This window comes from Notolepis coatsorum (genome assembly GCF_963971535.1).
Source record: "Notolepis coatsorum genome assembly, chromosome: 10".
Taxonomy (NCBI): domain Eukaryota; kingdom Metazoa; phylum Chordata; class Actinopteri; order Aulopiformes; family Paralepididae; genus Notolepis; species Notolepis coatsorum.
Genome location: NC_140174.1, coordinates 98,233,346 through 98,250,698, shown reverse-complemented (window position 1 = coordinate 98,250,698; position 17,353 = coordinate 98,233,346). Strand labels below are relative to the sequence as shown.

Here is a 17,353-nt window from a genome sequence, read left to right as displayed (position 1 = left end):
TATTTTTGGATACACCAGTTAAAGTTTTAATCTTATTCCAGAATTGCTTGGGATTTTTAAAATCATGAGCTAAGGATTCCTTAACCCTTTCCCCGCCAATAACGGCGTACAACGGGTTTCAAGTTCATGCGAATTCTGCCAATAACGGCGTACGACGTGATTCTGATCATAATTTCATATTTCCACCATGGTATTCATATTTCACTCACAGAGCTTTGTCGGATGCTGTGTGAGCCAGCACAACTCTGCAACGCTTCAATACTGCCACCTGGTGGCTGATCGGCGAGTTGCAACCGGAAGTGGATCTCTTGTGATCCCGGTGCGTCTCCCTATTCCGTCCGGCCACTCGTTTATCGTCGCGGGACTCAATACACACACCGTGGATATGGATCTTTGCCATAACTCAATAATCTACATGATTTGGGCGTGTATTAGTAATATACAAACCGGAAATGGATCGCCTCGATCCCCACCACATACCGTAATTTTCGGACTATAAGCCGCGCCTTTCCCCCCCATTTTTCGACCCTGCGGCTTATATAACGGTGCGGCTTATATGTGACTCGACGTGACCAAACCCGAAAATGTAAAAATCGAAATATTGCTTTTTTGACTGCATTGAAATTTTATTGATCTGTTCCCTTATTTGCTAAACTTAATACAACTTGTAAATTAGTTAATTCTAGTTATTTGTCCGACAGTATTGTGTCCCAATGCTAATTACATATGGTAATTAAACATTAAAACACCTGCGGCTTATATATGTACACATCATTCAATTTAGCTGCTGCGGCTTATATTCAGGTGCGGCTTATAGTGCGAAAATTACGGTAACTGGGATCTGTTTGCTCCACTCTCATCGCCCAACGGTACGAGGAGACTGACGTGAGTTTCAGCGTTTTTGTTTATCATTTTCGATACAAACTGCTCTGATCAATATATCACCCATACTACATGAAGCATCTAACGACTATCACGGAATTATAAACGACCCCCCCCCCTCCGTTCACCCGCGCATGATCAGTCATAACGTTTAGGACCATGTACAGTTGACATTTTTAATATAGCGTCGATCGGTATCAAACTGCATTTGATGATCTAATATATGCATTTGTGCCTATATCTCACGTTCTGGGAAATACTGCAGAAAACGATAAAAACATATTTATACTCTAGACGGTATTTTCGTATGAATGTGTGAATTAAAAAGTCAAACGTTCCTACATCCTGAACGATAGATAATCGATGTTGAATGGGCAATAGTAATGTCAATTTAGCAATACAATTTAAAAAGTTATAGCCCTGCAAAGAAGGTGAACATCTCCATAGGCTTACAGTGCTGGCAGAGATCAAACAGCGATGGATATAAGCGTGGCAGAGAATGGGTTAAAATAATTGGATTTGGCATTTCTGACCATAGTCTTGCTAACATTTCTCATAGGGCTGGGCGATAAAACGATAACGATAACTATCGCGATAAATTATTTCCTCGAAATAAACATGAAACGTGGTCGCAAAGTTTCGATATATCGATTTCCAAGCTTGGCTCCGTTCAGCCTCGGCTCAGCACACCCACTAACAACAACCAACGTTACGTGATGACGTGACGTGCATACGCACAACAGCTAACAACCAATCAGTGAAGGAGATGGCCGAGAGCGAACGAGATCCGGAAGGAGACCCAGAGGTACTAGGACTCACTCAACAACAAGGCTTGCTAGGCTAATTAGCTTGCACAGCGTTGTTTTATATATTTACGTGCCGAGTATGTGTGTGTTTTGAATTCTGAGGCCACATTTAAGTAGTGTGGGGTATACAGTGGACGTCGTTTCAATATATTGTGGCGGAAGAGTATTTTAGTGTAATATTTAGCACATTGTCATGGAATACACCACTTATAAACAACAGGCTAGCTAGGCTAATTAGCTTGCACGGCGTTGTTTTATATATTTACGTGCCGAGTATGTGTGTGTTTTGAATTCTGAGGCCACGTTTAAGTAGTGTGGGTGGGGTATACAGTGGACGTCGTTTCAATAAATTGTGGCGGAAGAGTTTTAGTGTCATATTTATTGTCATGAGATGCTCCGCTTGTCGGCTACTGTTAACGTGCGCGGACTGATGACGACATCAGCTCGACTTGAGACATTCGCAGCAGCATAAGAAGTTAATTAAACTTGACAGACATATCGACGATAATTATCGATATCGAATTATATGAAAATAATTTATAATTTTATCACGATAACGTTTTTGGTCATATCGCCCAGCCCTAATTTCTCAGCCGTTTATACTCCTCCCAGACAGCTGGGTCCTTGTCTTTTCGGAATCTGGCCCAGACTCGATCCCTATGCCTGAAGCTGCTTATAAGATCCGATGTTATCCATGGAAGATGACTTCCCTTAACTTTGACAGATTTTAGTGGAGCATGCCTATCCAACACTTCAGAAAATTCTGAGTAAAATAAATCCCAAGAGTCGTGAACATGGAAGCTGTAACTGAGGGGTTACAAAACCCTGACTGTATTAAAGATTGTGATATATTAAACCACTACTAGTTATGTACTTTAATTACTGGCCATACAGTACATGAATATATATGGTGAACACCCACACAAGAATACGGCATTGACACATAAATTATATTGGAGGGTTATTTATTATTATTAAGCAACGTTAGGTTACAGATTGAGAATTAGGCTCGCGCTTGTATGGCGAAGAACATACGTAAAGTCAGTCAAGAGCATAAGTCAATGAGAATAGTAGGAATACTATGATGGGTCTAAGCTGACGCCACCTGTGGTATAGCAATTACATGGGCCACACCGGTACCAACAGGAGACACTGGGTTCCCTCCGGGGTGTAAGGCCGGGAGGGGTAGAGGAATGTTCGGGTACCCAGTCTGGGTCAACGAGGAATAAAGAGGCTCCAGATACAGGAGCCGGTGCTTGTACTCCCTTGATCAGCAGACAAAAGCAATAGTTGTAATCCAATATGCTCGATAGCATTGACGACAGCTAGCCAGCCCCTTCCACGAGGCGGGCCCGAGTGGTGATCCTCACGAGGTTAAATCCCAAACGACAGTGGAATCAACGGTGCTCTTCTCCGGTGGTCACGGTCCCAAAGCAATATAATCCAACCAGAAATGGTTCTGCATTCGCCGGTGCCGATTCTCCTGTGTACATATCCAACGGTTCTCGCCTAGGACTCCTCGGGTGTGGGCACGGATTTAGGCTGCACAGTCTGGATAAGTGCACTAGCTAAATACACGACGAACCGATGGTAATGCTTGTCACGGAAGAACTGTAGCCGCACGATATACAATAAATGATCGACTATTACTTCACATTAGATTAAGTCGAACTCAACGTTACTGCGTTAAACTCTGACACTTTAACATTCTATTCGCACGCGGTTCTCAATGCTCTATTTAGATGCAAGGTTGCTCACTTCACTGCACGTTGACTCGTGGTGAAGGTATTTAAGGTTTTGGTAAGACTACTGCTGTTTGCACCTGCTCCGTATTTATACGTAAGTGAATATCTAGTCCCAACCTCAGTTCTTGTCTCGTATTACTACGCAGACTCTGGGCATGTACTGACATGCCCGGAGTTGCCTTTGAACTTGCCGTTGGGGGCTCGGTCGTTTGGCGCCTGGGGTCGCTGTCCAATAGGAGAGCGAATATTACTCTGGTCTGTACGCAGGTAAAGGGATATTCCGTGTATATATATAAATAATACACAAAGTATATCAAACGATACATATATATATTCAGTTTAATCTGGCCCTTCACAACAGAAGCAAAGTGTTTAGTTTGTCTAAGATTTAAAAAGGTTTAAACTTTACAGCACTGACAAAGTTGAACAAAGTGCTGTACAAGTCCCACAACATAAAAAAAAGAAAAGAAAAAAATATATATATTAATAATTTTTCTTTTTCTTTTTGAAGCTTCGAATTAAAATCGAATCTCGGCCCTGAAGCTTCGAATTCCAAAAAAAATAATCAAAGGTCAGCCCTAGTGTGTTTAGTACCTTTACACTTGAGGTCTAAACAGAGGGACAGTGTGTGTGTGTTTAGTACCTTTACACTTGAGGTCTAAACAGAGGGACAGTGTGTGTGTGTTTAGTACCTTTACACTTGAGATCTAAACAGAGGGACAGTGTGTGTGTGTGTTTAGTACCTTTACACTTGAGGTCTAAACAGAGGGACAGTGTTTGTGTGTTTAGTACCTTTACACTTGAAGTCTAAACAGAGGGACAGTGTGTGTGTGTGTGTTTAGTACCTTTACACTTGAGGTCTAAACAGAGGGACAGTGTGTGTGTGTGTTTAGTACCGTTACACTTGAGGTCTAAACAGAGGGACAGTGTGTGTGTTTAGTACCTTTACACTTGAGGTCTAAACAGAGGGACAGTGTTTGTGTGTTTAGTACCTTTACACTTGAGGTCTAAACAGAGGGACAGTGTGTGTGTGTTTAGTACCTTTACACTTGAGATCTAAACAGAGGGACAGTGTGTGTGTGTGTTTAGTACCTTTACACTTGAGGTCTAAACAGAGGGACAGTGTGTGTGTGTGTTTAGTACCTTTACACTTGAGGTCTAAACAGAGGGACAGTGTTTGTGTGTTTAGTACCTTTACACTTGAGGTCTAAACAGAGGGACAGTGTGTGTGTTTAGTACCTTTACACTTGAGGTCTAAACAGAGGGACAGTGTGTGTGTGTGTGTTTAGTACCTTTACACTTGAGGTCTAAACAGAGGGACAGTGTGTGTGTGTTTAGTACCGTTACACTTGAGGTCTAAACAGAGGGACAGTGTGTGTGTGTGTGTTTAGTACCTTTACACTTGAGGTCTAAACAGAGGGACAGTGTGTGTGTTTAGTACCTTTACACTTGAGGTCTAAACAGAGGGACAGTGTGTGTGTGTGTGTTTAGTACCTTTACACTTGAGGTCTAAACAGAGGGACAGTGGGTGTGTGTGTGTTTAGTACCTTTACACTTGAGGTCTAAACAGAGGGACAGTGTGTGTGTGTGTTTAGTACCTTTACACTTGAGGTCTAAACAGAGGGACAGTGTGTGTGTGTGTGTTTAGTACCGTTACACTTGAGGTCTAAACAGAGGGACAGTGGGTGTGTTTAGTACCTTTACACTTGAGGTCTAAACAGAGGGACAGTGTTTGTGTGTTTAGTACCTTTACACTTGAGGTCTAAACAGAGGGACAGTGGGTGTGTTTAGTACCTTTACACTTGAGGTCTAAACAGAGGGACAGTGTTTGTGTGTTTAGTACCTTTACACTTGAGATCTAAAGAGAGGGACAGTGTGTGTGTGTTTAGTACCTTTACACTTGAGGTCTAAACAGAGGGACAGTGGGTGTGTTTAGTACCTTTACACTTGAGATCTAAACAGAGGGCCAGTGGGTGTGTTTAGTACCTTTACACTTGAGGTCTAAACAGAGGGACAGTGGGTGTGTGTGTGTTTAGTACCTTTACACTTGAGATCTAAACAGAGGGACAGTGTGTGTGTTTAGTACCTTTACACTTGAGGTCTAAACAGAGGGACAGTGTGTGTGTTTAGTACCTTTACACTTGAGGTCTAAACAGAGGGACAGTGTGTGTGTTTAGTACCTTTACACTTGAGGTCTAAACAGAGGGACAGTGTGTGTGTGTGTGTTTAGTACCTTTACACTTGAGGTCTAAACAGAGGGACAGTGGGTGTGTGTGTGTTTAGTACCTTTACACTTGAGGTCTAAACAGAGGGACAGTGTGTGTGTGTGTTTAGTACCTTTACACTTGAGGTCTAAACAGAGGGACAGTGTGTGTGTGTGTGTTTAGTACCGTTACACTTGAGGTCTAAACAGAGGGACAGTGGGTGTGTTTAGTACCTTTACACTTGAGGTCTAAACAGAGGGACAGTGTTTGTGTGTTTAGTACCTTTACACTTGAGGTCTAAACAGAGGGACAGTGGGTGTGTTTAGTACCTTTACACTTGAGGTCTAAACAGAGGGACAGTGTTTGTGTGTTTAGTACCTTTACACTTGAGATCTAAAGAGAGGGACAGTGTGTGTGTGTTTAGTACCTTTACACTTGAGGTCTAAACAGAGGGACAGTGGGTGTGTTTAGTACCTTTACACTTGAGATCTAAACAGAGGGCCAGTGGGTGTGTTTAGTACCTTTACACTTGAGGTCTAAACAGAGGGACAGTGGGTGTGTGTGTGTTTAGTACCTTTACACTTGAGATCTAAACAGAGGGACAGTGTGTGTGTTTAGTACCTTTACACTTGAGGTCTAAACAGAGGGACAGTGTGTGTGTTTAGTACCTTTACACTTGAGGTCTAAACAGAGGGACAGTGTGTGTGTTTAGTACCTTTACACTTGAGGTCTAAACAGAGGGACAGTGTGTGTGTGTTTAGTACCTTTACACTTGAGGTCTAAACAGAGGGACAGTGGGTGTGTGTGTGTTTAGTACCTTTACACTTGAGATCTAAACAGAGGGACAGTGTGTGTGTGTGTTTAGTACCTTTACACTTGAGATCTAAACAGAGGGACAGTGTGTGTGTGTTTAGTACCTTTACACTTGAGGTCTAAACAGAGGGACAGTGTGTGTGTTTAGTACCTTTACACTTGAGGTCTAAACAGAGGGACAGTGTGTGTGTGTTTAGTACCTTTACACTTGAGGTCTAAACAGAGGGACAGTGTGTGTGTGTGTGTTTAGTACCTTTACACTTGAGGTCTAAACAGAGGGACAGTGTGTGTGTGTGTGTGTTTAGTACCTTTACACTTGAGGTCTAAACAGAGGGACAGTGGGTGTGTGTGTGTTTAGTACCTTTACACTTGAGGTCTAAACAGAGGGACAGTGGGTGTGTTTAGTACCTTTACACTTGAGGTCTAAACAGAGGGACAGTGTGTGTGTGTGTGTGTTTAGTACCTTTACACTTGAGGTCTAAACAGAGGGACAGTGGGTGTGTGTGTGTTTAGTACCTTTACACTTGAGGTCTAAACAGAGGGACAGTGGGTGTGTGTGTGTGTTTAGTACCTTTACACTTGAGGTCTAAACAGAGGGACAGTGTGTGTGTGTGTGTTTAGTACCTTTACACTTGAGGTCTAAACAGAGGGACAGTGGGTGCCTCTTCAGCATCTCGCGTCGCTTGTCGTCCAGATGGCCTCCTAGAGTGGGCCGTCTCCTCTTCTGGAACAGAGCAAGAGCATCGCGGGAGGGTTTTATGTTATGCAACGCATCACGTCAATCATCAACAACTGTAAATAGCTCACAGGGGGAAATGTGATCCTGGCTTCCCCTATCCAACTCTCCACGATCCCAGTAAAAAGCAGTAAGACCGTTTAGACAGAGGAAGGATGATGGGAAGATATGGACCATCTCCTTTGGCTAAATGAGTCCAAATTACCTAATTGGCCTGAATATAAGTGTGTTATATATATATATATATATATATATATATATTCAGGGTCTCGTGATTGGTGGTGTCGCAAAAAGAAATTAGTGAATATTTAGCCACTTTCCCAGTAAGCTAGCATGGCACGTTTGACATCAATGGATTCCTTGCTGAATTTATATGATATCAGTACGACCTTCAAAAGACAGTGATGTTAACCCTTTGATCGCCGGGGTTAAATTCATAATTTACCATCCCTCGCCAGCCCTATTTAACATGGAGAAGTTCCCCTTCTTTGGAGGGCTATAACTTTGTAAATTTTATTGCTAAATTGACATTGACATTACCCACTAAATTGACATGGCCCATTCAAAGTCCTATATCTATTGTTCAGGGTGTAGCAACGTTATACTTTTTCATTCACATATTCATACTAAAATACGGTCTAAAGTATAAGTATGTTTTTATCGTTTTCTGCAGCTTTCTCCAGAACGTGATTTATAGCTCCAAATGCATTATATTGATGATGAAATACAGTTTGATAGCAATCGGCGCGAGATAAAACATTTCAACTGGACGTGGTTCTAGAAGTTACTACGTATCATCTGATGTTGACCGGATGGGCGGGGGGTCGTTTATAATTCCGTGGGCAACGTTATATCATTCATCTAGTGTGGGTGATATGATCATTGGAGCAGTTAGTATAGAAGACATTACAAAATAACGCTGAATCTCACAGTAGCTTCCTCGCGCCGTTGGGAGATGAGCGTGGAACAGAATTTTTTCTATTATGGGATATAGAAATACCCGATCCATTTCCAGGTTGTATAATAGTATATACGTCCAAATCATGTTGTTTATCGAGTTATTGGCAACTGATCGATATCCATTGTGTCGAGCTCGAGTCCCGGGACCTATAGCGAGTGATCGGACCAAATTGAAATGAGCACCAGCGTCACTTCCCTGTTTATGCCCTGGGCGATCTGCCGATCGGCCACCAGATGGCGCTCTTGAACCGTTAGAGAGTTGACAGGGGTTCACCAGTACATATAATGTCTCCGGGGGAGAAATATGATTTCGATCACAGATTTTTGAAATATTGATATCAATGACGCTGTACAGCGTCATCGGCAGAATAAGCATGGCGGGGAATGACGCTGAAAAAGCGTCAACGGTGATTAAAGGGTTAATGATGTATGTTCCACTAACTAACCAGTATGTTCCAGAGATTTCGCTTTGAGATCTAAATGATGAGATGAGATGATGGTAGAAATAAGTCTACCAGGCCACAGTTTAATAAAAAAAATGTCATAAATACATTTAGTATGTAATGTAAATAGGACAGAGAGAGAGAGAGATGTGGTTCCTGTCTGTGTTTGTGTATCACCAGTGACATGACCCAGGCCATAGGAACAGCTTGTGTCTATGTAGCTAGTGTAAGAGACGACCTGAACTCACTAACTTGTGCGTGCGTGTGTGAGAGAGACAAAGAAAGAATACAGAGATGCAACTAAATGAATGAAAGATAGAAAGACAGAAAAAGAGAAAACTAAAACAATACTAGGCAAGCCAGACCGGATACATGCCAGTGGGGATATATGTATGTTAATTATGATAATGTAACGTGTGTAAATGTAAGAAAATGGAAATGTACCGCATAGCCTATGTCTAACATACAGTGCATGCACTACAGTTTGGGGGCTAACGTTAGGCTGCTACCTTGGCTACTTGCTAGAAAAGATTAAGGAACCACCAATCCACCACACAACCACCATGTGATTTGCTGCTAGACTAAGTAAAGATGCAAAACAATAGAACAATATAAAAAACAGGTGGACCTGGAACACCTGGAATGCCCTCCAACTAGGGGTGGGCGATATATCGAGTATACTCGATGTATCGCGGATTGTTCTACCCGAGATGTAGTACTGTACTATATCGCGAACATCAAGTATTTAGTTTATATGGCGCCACCCGCGGCCGAGAGACACTCGCAGTGCTTTCCTCGAGAAGGGACGGCGGAGCTATAGGCTAACGTTAGTGTATTGGTTCCGAGTGTAGCAGGGACGGCGGAGCTATAGGCTAACGTTAGTGTAGTCAGGGCTGTACAGTGCGATATAATGTTGCGGTTGTAATTTCATTAGACAGACCAGCGCGGACCTTTAATAACATGTAATTTAATTGACACGAGCAATGAGCTAACGGTAGCTGCTAACCAAGGTATCCATTAGGATTATGCTAAGCTAACTAGCGATAGCTGCTAACCCTGGAAAACGGTCAAAGCGGACTCCACAAGACTAGTTCCATTCGTGAGGAAAGGGGGTGGGTTATATTGACAACGCTTGACAACAGAAGTTTAAACATAACTTCATATTTATTGGTTATTCGTTTCTGTATATCATTCAATTTCCATCTCCGTGTGTCTCCATCTCCATCTCTTCCTGTTTACATTCGAGTGTGAGAGAAAATGGTGGTTTTTTCAATGTATATTTGGTTTGTAAAACTGATATAAAGAGACGCTTTAAGAGGGTAATATCATTATCATCACGGGATGATATTGACGGTGGAGAAGAAGAGGTTTCACAAGCACACTGCCAGCGAGGGTTTTGTTTTGAATTCCGATTGGAAGACAAAACAAAGATAAGGGGCCACAGAGGCAGAGCGCGATGGAGGTTTTGACAGTAACTGCGTTTTGATGTGTGTAAAAGTTATTTAGCAGTTGTCATGACAGCGCGGCACATGACAACCAGAAAGGGGTGGGCCGTCGTTGCGACGACGAAGTTCTATAAGTCGAACAGTGTTTCCGGGTGTGAGGCAGACCAAAGAAACGAATCCCACAGGAGGGAAGGGACCAACAACTTCACAAGCCAATAAGAAAACAAACAATAGTGTATCCGTAAACGTAATTAGTTTGAAACAGAGAGAATGCCAGCTGTAATAGTGTGTTTGAATAACAGCAGAGCGGCACCGGTTTTTGTTTTGAAAATCGAGTCTTATCTACAGAGCACAGAAGCCACTGTATAGGAGATGGGAAGGGAGGCAAAGGGGAGATGTTCATTCAATTAAAGGGGCAACATCGTATTTAGTTTGATTACTGTTCAAAACGCAGAAAGCGGGAAGCGGGACTGTGACGTGAAGGGAGCAGTGAACAAACGTTACGGGTGTGGTCGGTAGCGAGAGAATGTTTGAGGCATTAAAGGGACGGTGGAAAAAAAAAAGGAAAAAAAAATTGAGCAGACAATTGAGCAGAGCCACGAGGGGTTTAGAACCAGGAAGTGACACGTCAGCTACAATCCTCTAGACTGAGTTTGGCCGCCATCTAGGGGGGCAATGGGATAATACAGGCAAATGGAGGAGGAGTAGGTCGCCACCTAGTGGCGGAGGGGGGGGGGGGGGGGTAGTGCTGGGGAGTTTCCATTACCCATAGGGGAATATTTAGAGTTTAATTTAATTAAGGAGTTTAATTGCGGAGGGGGAGGGGTAGTGCTGGGGAGTTTCCATTACCCATAGGGGAATATTTAGAGTTTAATTTAATTAAGGAGTTTAATTTTTTCAAATTACCAACTGCTTGTGTGTATACACGGTGGTGTATGTGAGAACTTTATAAAGGAACTCAAAGTGTAGAATAGAGCAACGGACCGCTCCAGGGCGACGGTAGACAGCCCCGTGTGGTATAGAGCGACGGGACAGCTCCGGGGCGACGGTAGACAGCCCAGTGTGGTATCAGGGTTCCCACGCTTGCCTTGAATTTTTTTTCCATACTACCTCCTGATTTTCCAGGTACCATATTAAGTGATGATCTATAGGCCCCTGAAGTTTTCCGCCCCCATCCGCGCCCCCCCTCCCCTCACACACACAACCCCCTAGGACACCTGACTACTTACTTGATTTAAAAGATGTACCAGTCAAGTCTACATTGTAAATGCTTAGAGATTATGTCTTATTGATAATATCAATGCATGAAATAATGCAACAAGCTGTAGATGAACAACAATTTATTGAACTGGAACACATGAGCACTGGGATTGATATATGTTCTCTCTTCCACTCCTCTCCTATCTCATCCTGTCCTCCTCTCCACACCTCCCCTCGTGTCCGCTCCTGTCTTCTTTTCCTACTCTTCTCAACTCCTCGTAATCATAATCGAAATTAATCGTTGTGAGGTTGCATCGTTTCACCCCTACTACTCTTACTCTGTAAAAGCGTTTGTAAAAGCTTTTGTAAATCAAACTGGTTATCGTTATGAGAGCTAACCAGGGGCGGATTTAGGATTATAGGAGATCCGGGGCTTAGCCCAGATAGGTGCCCGTTTTTTTTTTTTTTTTTTTTTTTCTAATTTTTTCCTTTTTTTTGCAGGCAAGCGGCAGATTTTTTTTGAATTTAATTAACCTGTACGTGCAATTTCCTGCAATATAGAGCCTTCAATCTTGACCAATAAAGCTGCTCTTTTCACTATAAAACTCAGTTAACCATAACGTAGTTATGGTTAGATTTATATATTGGGGGGGGGGGGGGGGGTATATCATATTTTTCATATGATCAAAAAGTGGTGGAGCAAGAGCATACCTTTGCTCCCCCAAGTTCAATAGTGGGAGAGCAGAGATGCTCCGAATGCTCTTATGGCCAGGCGTCTATGATTCACTGATACAAAGTAAAATAGTGCAGTGCAATAAAATAGTTAGTAAAATAGAATAAAATAATGCAATAGTGCATTGCAATAAAATAGTTATCATCGCATTTTTTCGGGAGGCCGGTAAAGAGTGCATTACAGTAGTCGAGTTGGCTTGAAATAAAGGCATGGATCTGGTTTTCAGCGTCCTTTTGATTTATAAATGGCCGTACTTTAGCTATGTTTCTAAGGTGGAAGAATTAAGTTTTTGTCAACTTGTTGATTGTGATTTAAAGCTTAGGTCTGAGTCTACCATGACACCAAGACTTAACTCACTCAAATACAGTTAGCAGCTGGATAGACCACAAATGGAAATTAGCTTCTGCTAAATCTGGTGCAAACATATTTTCATGTAACAATGATGAATTGTCAGAAAAAAGAAAAAAAAATATTTTTTTAAAAATAGATTCGGGGCTTTTCAGAAAACATTCGGGGCTTGAGCCCAAGTAGCCACCCCCTAGCCCCGCCCCTGGAGCTAACGTTGGCTAGCTACTGTACCTGGTGCTGGCTAACTGGCTCGTTATGAGAGCTAACGTTGGCTAGCTACTGTACCTGGCGCTGGCTAACTGGCTCGTTATGAGAGCTAACGTTGGCTAGCTACTGTACCTGGAGCTGGCTAACTGCCTCGTTATGAGAGCTAACGTTGGTAGCTACTGTACCTGGCGCTGGCTAACTGGCTCGTTATGAGAGCTAACGTTGGCTAGCTACTGTACCTGGCGCTGGCTAACTGGCTCGTTATGAGAGCTAACGTTGGCTAGCTACTGTACCTGGCGCTGGCTAACTGGCTCGTTATGAGAGCTAACGTTGGCTAGCTAGTTAGCAAGATTGCACTGCTTACTAACTAACGTTGATAAACCCAGGTTTACCACACAGTTAAAACACAGCTACTTACATTTGAGGATAAACTTGCATAAGAAGTTTCACTCAAGTTTCACTGTAGATGCCAAGGCTCCATTGGCTCACCAAGCTGCCTGCATCAAATTCCAACATCCAATATACCATATAGGATGCCAAGAGCATGCTCTACAACATAGGTGTCAAACTCACGGCCCGCGGGCCAAATCCGGCCCGCCACGTCATTTGATGTGGCCCCCCAAGAGCTCAGGTAAAAAAAATAAAAAATAAAATAATTTTTTTTTTTTTTTTACATTAATATTGGGTTAAAAAATAGCAGTGTTAAAATAATTGTGGGTTAATGCGTTAATAAAGCTTTAACTTTGACAGCCTTAGTTATTACACATTCTTACACATACATGTATGTTGAACATCTGAGGTAACAAAGGAAAAAAGCCAAAAGCACTTACTCCTCAGACATTCTTTGACAATTTTACAGCCCAAAATACAAAAAAGATCCAGGCGGAATAGGTAACAAAGGGTTGAAGAAATATTGTCTGAACTGTCAGATGCAAACTGGCTGTGTGACATAACCGAGCATCTCGCTCAATTGAATAAGAAGCTGTAGGGACGCAAACAAGTCCCACCCAAAACTTGACCAATATAGTTGTGAACTGAGACAACCCTTATTTTGTTATTTTTTAGTACAGTTACAGTTGTGTGTTCATGCAGACACATAATAGCAATTTCATTACGAATTGAAAATGGGGGACCCTGATGTAAACAAGTCGATAAAGTTAATTAAACTATCTTCCATTAGTTGGATGTATGGCCTCTGCAAGGTTGTGTGCAGCCATTTGTTTTTGTAACATCTGCTACATCTGTCCCACGTGTTCTTTGCAGCTCACAGTTGTTAGTTCTGCCCATCTTGACTGTGACAAAAAGGTTTTGAACAAACTTAATGTCATAGCTTGTATTTGATGATATTCTTCTTTGTTATTTACTTGAATGGTTTGATCATTGATTGGTGGAGTAATATGGGGTTCTGATAAACTAAAATTATTTGTTAAAATAACATAAGCTAACATATATTTTTACATTTATGCAAATGAATATGCAATATGTATAACTTGAATAAGTAATAAATACAGAAACACCATGTTTAACAATATGTAAATGTGTAGCTACATTTATTTTACATTACATTAACATTTATACGGTCTTTGGCCCTTTGAGGGCAACCATAATGCTGATGTGGCCCTCTGTGAAAATGAGTTTGACACCCCTGCTCTACAACATGGGATCATCCATTTCTATCTACAGTAAAAGCTGTTCACGTGTAAAGGGTTTTTATAAACTCATGTTAATTCTGTGCTCAATAGTTACATTTTATTACACATCATCCAATAAAATTTTCCAGGACAACTGTTTCTATTTCCATGTAATTGGTCACTTTTGCTCAGTTTCCATGCCTTTCCATACCTGGAAAATGAATCCCATGAATCCCATGTTTTCCATGTTTTCCAGGTCCGTGGGAACCCTGGGTATAGAGCGACGTGACAGCTCCAGGGCGACTGAAACAGCCCCGTAGGGTATAGAGCGACGTGACAGCTCCAGGGCGACGTAGACAGCCCTGTGTGGTATAGAGCGACGTGACAGCTCCAGGGCGACGGAAACAGCCCCGTAGGGTATAGAGCGACGTGACAGCTCCAGGGCGACGGAAACAGCCCGTAGGGTATAGAGCAACATACAGCTCAAGGGCGACGGAGACAGCCCCGTTTAGGGTAGAGCAACGGACAGCTCTGTTGTATGTTAGATAATGGTACGAGTACGTGTATGTGAGTTAGGGGCAGGGAACCAACCTGCTCTGTTGTATGTTAGAGCGATGCTCTGTTGTATGTTATTATCATAATAATAATATCGATATACAGGTTAATTAAATAGTTTAATTATTGAATGGGTTAAATAAGAATTGCACAGAGAGATGAGATGCGGTTTAATTAAATAAGTTTAATTATGAAATAAAAGGGAGTTCGATCTCCAGTGGGGCCTTCTCACACCTAACAAATAGGCAGAGTCTTGAAGACACGTCACCAGAAAGAACTGGCGCGCGCTGGGGGTCACCCGTGGGACGAACAGATAGAGCGCGGAGTGGGTATCGTTTAGCTGCTGGTGTCACGCCGGAAGACAAACAGGGAACAGCCCTGTATGATTAGATATAGGTGTTGAGAAGGTGGGGGACTAATAGAGAACAAATAGCGCCATGGGCTGTAGGACACTCACACCGTCCAACAGTCTGAAAGGGCGTGGCCATGGCAGGGGCTTGCAGAGGAAAAAATATATAGAGAACGAGCTGCAGGCCCAAAGCCACGGTAGACTAGCACCGGGTCGAGTGTACAGAAAAACTGCTGGCGTGGTGTTTCTGCTTTCAGAGTCTGGAGAGGGCCGACGGCGGTGGAGATGAGCCTCAACCAAGATGACCGACAGGGCGGAGATGACCGACGGGGCGGAGACGGCCGACGGGGGGGGGGGGGGGGGGGAGTCCAGCGGTCGCAGGCGGTGTTGCCCAGGGGAGAACGAGGCGGACATCGGAGGGGGCTTTCCTGCGGAGACGCTGTTTCGAGGCGTTTTGAAACAACAGAGCACGGGTGGTGAATCATGAACAAACAGGGACTTCCTTTCAGAGTCAATCAGGAGATCGAGAGACGAGACAACAGCGAGAAGTCCTGTGTTCATTGATTAGGAGTATGAGATATAAATGGAGGATTCATATAGAAGATATATGTATAGAAGGATATATATATATAGAAGGTAGATAAGAGGGAAAACAGTAAAACAACAGGATAGAATTATTGGGAGCAGACAGAGGAGCTCTAATTGTTATGAGTCGTTGGATGTTGTTGGTGTTGGTGGTCGGTTTCGGTTCCCTTTGTGCACGAAGGGGGCGCAAACAGACATCAGGCAGCAAGATCACTGGGTTGACCGTGGGCCGTCTTCATTTCTTGTGCACGAGAGATGAGGTTGGTTTGCTTCAACCACAGGCTATTTTTGGCATAATTAATTAAAAAAACAAATAATGATTTATGATTCTGAAGGGGTGATAAGAATCAAGGGGGGATTGAGAGAAAATGGTGGTTTTTTCAATGTATATTTGGTTTATAAAACTGATATAAAGAGACGCTTTAAGAGGGTAATATCATTATCATCACGGGATGATATTGACGGTGGAGAAGAAGAGGTTTCACAAGCACACTGCCAGCGAGGGTTTTGTTTTGAATTCCGATTGGAAGACAAAACAAAGATAAGGGGCCACAGAGGCAGAGCGCGATGGAGGTTGACAGTAACTGCGTTTTGATGTGTGTAAAGGTTATTTAGCAGTTGTCATGACAGCGCGGCACATGACAACCAGAAAGGGGTGGGCCGTCGTTGCGACAACGAAGTTCTATAAGTCGAACAGTGTTTCCGGGTGTGAGGCAGACCAAAGAAACAAATCCCACAGGAGGGAAGGGACCAAGAGACTCTCTCCTCTTATCACAGAGGGGGGGGGGGGGGGGGGAATGCCACATCATCATTAGCTTCGGCTACCACGAGGATGGTCTTGGCTAACGAACAGGCCTGACCACTGTTGGACTGAGAGACAGAGGGACAATAGACTGGACTGAAAGATCATTAGATAGACTGAACACACCGAAAGGTCATTAGAATAGACTTTGCAAGGACAATACAATATGTTAACATCTGAGCTGAGGTTCCTGTTTATAGCAATAAACAACGCTTTTCCTCATAAGGTATTTCACGTTGTCGAAGTGTCGAATTCTTACGGAGGTGGAGAATTATTATGGTTTGCGGATTGTACTAACGGGGTGAGATAAGGATTTAATCAACCGGTATCGGAGACGTCAGGACCATTAAAATGACACAACGCAGAGGAATTGGATGGAGAGCCAAACAGACGAAGACGTGATACTGGCCAGTTTGATCAGGATCTAACAAGTGTGACGTCATCACCTACGGCAGCTTAGACGATCAAAACGCGAACCTAGAACAAAACCCGAGGGGGGGGGGGGCTGGCTCTCTTGTTCATTCTCGCCCCCTCTCTCGCTCTCTCTCTACATTCAATGATTTAAAGTAGCCAAACGTTACAAACAGTATAAATACTAACTGGATAGTTGATGATAAACATTTAATTTCATTATCTGAAATATTCTAAAATCATTAAGTCTGCTATAAGCCATTATACCTTTGTGTGTGATTATTATTTTCTCACAGTAGGGTGTGTATATATATACATATATATATATATGTGTGTGTGTGTGTGTTTGGCTAAAGTGGATAGAAAACACAGTACTGTGTAAAAGTCTTAGGCACCCAAGAGTTTTTATATAAATTGTCTTAGATGTAAATAATTTTTTTTATTAGTGTGTCAGTAGACCACTCTTAGTACATTTTCATTAAATTATTTTTTAAAGCA

At 42.7% G+C, this 17,353-nt stretch overlaps 1 protein-coding gene across 1 annotated transcript in view; it reads right to left on the bottom strand.

Moving 5' to 3' along the window:
* The window catches only part of thoc5 (THO complex 5), a 48,868-nt gene that overhangs the window by 15,772 nt on the left and 15,743 nt on the right, over nt 1-17,353 (bottom strand). Inside the window, exon 11 of the mRNA XM_084322830.1 lies at nt 7,075-7,174. Coding sequence (XP_084178956.1) covers nt 7,075-7,174 — 100 coding nt within the window. The remainder of the gene's footprint in view (nt 1-7,074; nt 7,175-17,353) is intronic.